Source organism: Paramisgurnus dabryanus, chromosome 10, assembly GCF_030506205.2.
Source record: "Paramisgurnus dabryanus chromosome 10, PD_genome_1.1, whole genome shotgun sequence".
Lineage (NCBI taxonomy): Eukaryota > Metazoa > Chordata > Actinopteri > Cypriniformes > Cobitidae > Paramisgurnus > Paramisgurnus dabryanus.
This window is the reverse complement of record NC_133346.1, coordinates 26,334,184-26,339,559: the sequence shown is the minus strand read 5'-3', so window position 1 is coordinate 26,339,559 and position 5,376 is coordinate 26,334,184. Positions and strand designations below refer to the sequence as shown.

Below are 5,376 nucleotides of genomic sequence, written 5' to 3'. Positions count from 1 at the left end.
ATTTGAACTTGAGATTTTTATACTGTTACTAAACTGCACAGTATGCGCTGCTAACGCTTTATTGAACGCTAGAATGCATTATTTTGCACTTGTATAGTCTTTTTTATTTTGAAATTTCAAGAGCAATCAACATATATTGAAATGTTTACATTCAGATATGTAAATCAACATGTATAAATTGCTATTAGTTAATTAATGTGGAGATAATCGAGAATCGAATCGAAGTCGAATCGGACTGATAAAATGAATCGTTAGATTAATCGATGCATCGAAAAAAGAATCGCTAGATTAATCGTTTAAAAAATAATCGTTTATCCCAGACCTAATTAACAACATCTTTAATTTCTTCCAAAATTGCTTAGAATTTTTAAAATGATTAGAAAAGCATTCATTATAAAAACTAGACTTTGCATTCCGAACTTATGTCTTACTCAAATTTCTCAAATGCCTATAAATTTCCCAATCAGCATTACTTCTCGTCTGACGAAATGTTGACCATGCTTTGTCTCTAAGCCTAAAAAGACTAATAAGTTCCGAATTAACCCAGGGAACATGATTGCCTTTGACCCTAGCAAATTTCCAAGGTGCATGTTTATCCACAACATTAGTAAATTCAGTTCAGAAAAAATTCCAGGCATCTTGTACATTTGGAATTAATTGAAATTTATCCCAGTTAATAGAAATCAAATCATTAATAAATAAATCTAAATTCAATCTTTTATATTGTCTAATTTTGATTATTCTTGGTGGTACTTTGGGAACTTTAATTTTCCATACACAAAATATTACAGAATGATCACTAAAGCAATCAGACATAACACCAGCCCTTACAAATCTATTTGGATGTGATACAAGTATCCAATCAAGTAGAGATTGTGTTCGAGAAGTAATCCTAGTTGGGTCAGTAATTAATTGAGTAAGATTTAAGCTAGTAATTATATTTTTTTCTTTATCAGATGCCTTATCTAACCAATTCTTATTAAAATCGCCTAATAAAATTAATTCATTTTAACCAAAAACGGAAACAATGGTAGATATCAGGCATTTAAAGGAATCTACTGGTGAAGAGGGTGGTCTATATATGCTTCCAATAATAACACATTTATTTGAATGAAAAATCACCTTAACAAAAATACATTCAAAATATAAAGGATCAACCGTAGGTATAATCAGTTCCGATACAAGACCTATAGAAACATTTATAGCCACACCACCTCCCCTGGAGCACCTGTCATGTCTATAAATAACATAATTAGTTAAATTAATTTCATTATCTGAAATACTGCTATTGAGCCATGTTTCTGAAAGCGTGACAATATCAGGCTTATTTAAATCAACCCACACACGAAGTAAATCAATTTTATGTACCAAACTTCTAATATTCAAATGAATAATTTTTAATCCCTTAACCTGGTCCAGTCAAAAACACAACTAAAAATAATACTGTTACTGATCAAACATAATAACATAGATAACCAAAACCAAAAATCCATTACAGCTAGGGGTACAAAAATATCAAAGTTAACAACAGCACAACAAACAAACAAGACACACTTATAAACAAAAAACAAACACACAAAATCTACCACACCCGTCAAGAATGACCCAGCTGCCCCCGATACCATTATCCAGGGCATTACGATAAGTAAACCAAATAAGAGAAAAACAACATAAATCAACTCAACTGAAACATCATTAATAATAATAATTATAGCCGTAACTTTAAAGAAAAAAATACAAGCATCAACATCAGGGATGCATTACAAATGTCAATAGTCGAATATAGGAATATTTTAAATTACAAAACAACCAAAAATTCAAGCATCAGCCTCACCTCAAAGAGCCATTATCCTGTAGAAGAGCTCTGGTTTGGCATAAAAACTACTTCAGCATCTTTATAGCAGGTAAAGCGTTGCTGTTTCCCATCGACAAAAACACACAACGTGCAAGGATAGCCAATAAAGTATTTCATATTAAGTTCCCGGAGCCTACGTTTAACTGGATCAAAGCTCCTGCGCCTCTTCATCAGGTCAGCGCTGAAATCTGGATATATATATATATCATGACCCGTTGTAATCAAGTTTCTTTTTCTCCCTCGCAATCTGAAGAATTTTCACCTTGTCCTGGAAATTGAGTAGTTTAATCATGATAGGCCTAGGACTGGCTCTATCGTTTTGGCGAACTGTCGGAGAGCGATGAGCCCATTCAATAATCAGCGGATTGGGAAAGTTATCTTGCCCCAAAAGTTGTGGAATCAACCGGGACATAAAGCCAGTAATATCATTGTCCTCCACTGACTCCTTAACTCCAACAAAGCGAAGATTAGAACGTCGACTTCGATTCTCCAAATCATCAACTTTGTCAACCAAGTAAGTATTATTTTTCTCCAATTGTTGAATCCTAGAGACACACTCTTGCACGTTGTCCTCGTTAGCCCCGACGCGCTGCTCAAGCAAATCAACCCGATCTCCCAAAGTACCTAAAGAGTTTTGAATACTGTTCAGACTACTATTGATAGAATCAATTTTCACATCAAAGTGAGCCAGCATGTCCGTCTTAATCTGGTGGATTGCGTCCCACAAAGTTTGAAGTGAAATATGCGGCTCCTCCATCGCAACAAACAGGCAATCCAAAGCACAGACACGAACTTTATGGCTATATAAAACGCCAACAGGTAACTAGCAGTCCAACAGTAAAGGAGATCTTAGAAAGCTATTATAATAGTGAAAATAGCGATGTTAGGTGTTGAGCTCGACACGCGTTCACTCACGCTGCCGCCATCAGCAAAATATAAAGGTAGTAGTGGTATAAATAATCACAAATTAAGCTACACACACAAACAAACACTCTTTCTCTCCCTCTTATGATCAGTGATACAGAATAATGAGTGATACAGAGAATACTTCAGCTGACACTGCACCATCTGTCAGAGTTTGCTTAACCTTGCAGGACAGTGAAGGTCAAATAAGTGACAATGAAAACAGTGGCAGTGGCACCCACATTTCCCCCACTGAGACCAATATTGCATCTGGTGATGGAGGTCCTCCTCAAACAAAGACCAAGAGGACTTCTGCAGTATGGGATTCACTGTTTCTGAAAGTGATCCCTCCAAAGCCATTTGCAAGCTTTGCAAGTCCAAGCTAAGCAGAGGCAGAGATGCAAAACATTACAACACAACATCTCCACATAACCATCTGCTATATGTCCATCACATGAGAAAGCCCACTGTATCAGCCACCTCATCTCCTCTTCCTTCTTAGGTCACTGGTGTTCAGCTGGGTGCTGCTAAGGGCTCACATTCATCTTCCTCTTCACCAATACTCACTACCTTTGCAGCAAAGCAGCCATTCTCAGCAAACCATCCCCGGGCAAAACAAATTACAGAGATGATTGTTAAAATGATCTGCACTGATCTTGAACATTTCTCTGTGGTGGAGAGGAGAGGCTTTAAGCAACTTGTTGGCTTTTTAGAGCCCAAGTATAAGATCCCATCGAGGCACTATTTCAGTCGAACTGTGGTGCCTGAGCTGTATGAGGCAATGAGAGGGGAGTTGGTCCAGTCACTTAAGGCAGCTGAAGGAGGTGTCATCAACCTCACTACAGATCTTTGGACCAGCAATCACAATGCACATGCATATCTCTGTCTTACTGGGCACTGGTGTGAACGTGTAGGGGAAGCTTCAGTACAGAGGAAAGCAGGGCTGCTAAATGTTGGTGTGCTGGACATTGAGCACACATCAAACAACATTCTGTGCTGCCTTAAAGAAAAGATGAGAGAGTGGGAAGAGTCTGTTGGTCAGTCTGTCACAATACGGTTTGTTGTTTTAGACAATGCAGCCAACATGGTGAAAGCTTTGACTGAATATGGGCACATTCGTTGCGTGTCCCATATGCTTCACTTGGTGGTCATCAAAGCACTGGAGAAGAACAGGGTTGTGACATCCCTTCTCTCCAAAGCCAGGAGCATATCTGGCCATGTTCATCGCTCAAGCAAAGCCAGCAACAGACTACATGAGCTGCAAACACTATTGAACCTCCCCCAGCACACGCTCATAACAGATATAAAAACAAGGTGGAACTATAAGTTCTACATGCTCCAGCGGCTGGTGGAGCAGCGCAGGGCTGTGCAGATTATGACACAGGAGTCTAACATGGGTAGAGCTCCAACAATCATCTATCCAAATGAGTGGGGGTTAGCATCAGACATGCTCACTGTTCTTAGTCCTTTTGAGGAAGTCACACAGGCACTCTCAAAACACAGCGCCTCCATCTCTGAGGTCATCCCCCTCCTGCATGGCCTCTGCTTCATCATTAGGTCACTGCATGTGGGAGGTCTTGCAGCTGGTGAGTAATCTGAGGATAAATCTTATCAGTTACTGGCTGGTGATGATGATCAGGATGCAACAGTGGGGCTGGGCCAAGATGTTGCAGCTGAGTCCAGCGAAAAGTTAGGCACAGCAGCAAGGAAACTGGCAGCCAGTCTGAGCAAAGAATTAGAATGGCGTTTCGAACCAATTTTTGCAAACTCCACATTTCTGCTTGCCACTCTCCTTGACCCTAGATATAAGGTCAGCTGTTTTCCAAACAATGTTGATGTGGAGGCACTGAAGAGGACATTACTCCTCAGGATGGAGCTCTGTGACCCTGTGGCTACACCTGCAAGAAACACAGAAGAGACACCTGCCACTAGCAGCACTTCAGTCTTGTCTTTCCTGCAGAAAAAGAAATCGGCTATGCCAATGAGGACACATTTACCATCAGGTGATGTGGAGGCCTACCTGACAGACGGGGACATCAGCCTTACCGATGACCCAGTGAAATACTGGTCAGGCAAGCTTCAGTGCTGGCCCAATCTTGCACGCTTTGCACTGCAGCATCTCAGTTGTCCACCTACAAGTGTCCAGTCTGAGCGTGTTTTTAGCACAGCTGGAAATGTGGTCAGTCCACAGCGTGCAAACTTAGACCCTAGCCATGTGGAACAACTGGTCTTCATCAAAGTCAATGCAGATCTGAAAAACAGTGTCGGACTACTTGATTCGTAGAATACACTCCCCCCGCTCTCTCTCTCTCTATCTCTCTCGCTTTCCCTCTTACGCACTCTCTCTCTCTCACACACACACACACACACACACACACACACACACACACACACACACACGCATTCTGGTTTACATGTTTTGTGGGGACATTCCATAGACGTAATGCATTTTATACCATACAAACTGTATATTCTATTCCCCTTACCTGCCCCATTCCCTAACCCCAACCATCACAAAAACCTTTCTTGTACCTTAGATTTCCAATAAACATCATTCTGTTTGATTTATAAGCTTGTTTCCTCATGGGGACATCAAAATGTCCCCACAAGGTCACAAA

General features: G+C 40.3%; 1 protein-coding gene across 1 annotated transcript; it reads left to right on the top strand.

Moving 5' to 3' along the window:
• Positions 1–2,883: 2,883 nt before the first annotated feature.
• Positions 2,884–5,042, top strand: LOC141282931 (zinc finger BED domain-containing protein 4-like). Its single transcript, XM_073816111.1, has 3 exons — positions 2,884–3,075; positions 3,261–4,325; positions 4,374–5,042. Exons 1-3 carry the CDS (start codon positions 2,884–2,886, stop codon positions 5,040–5,042), a joined length of 1,926 nt encoding a protein of 641 aa, XP_073672212.1.
• Positions 5,043–5,376: the final 334 nt, after the last annotated feature.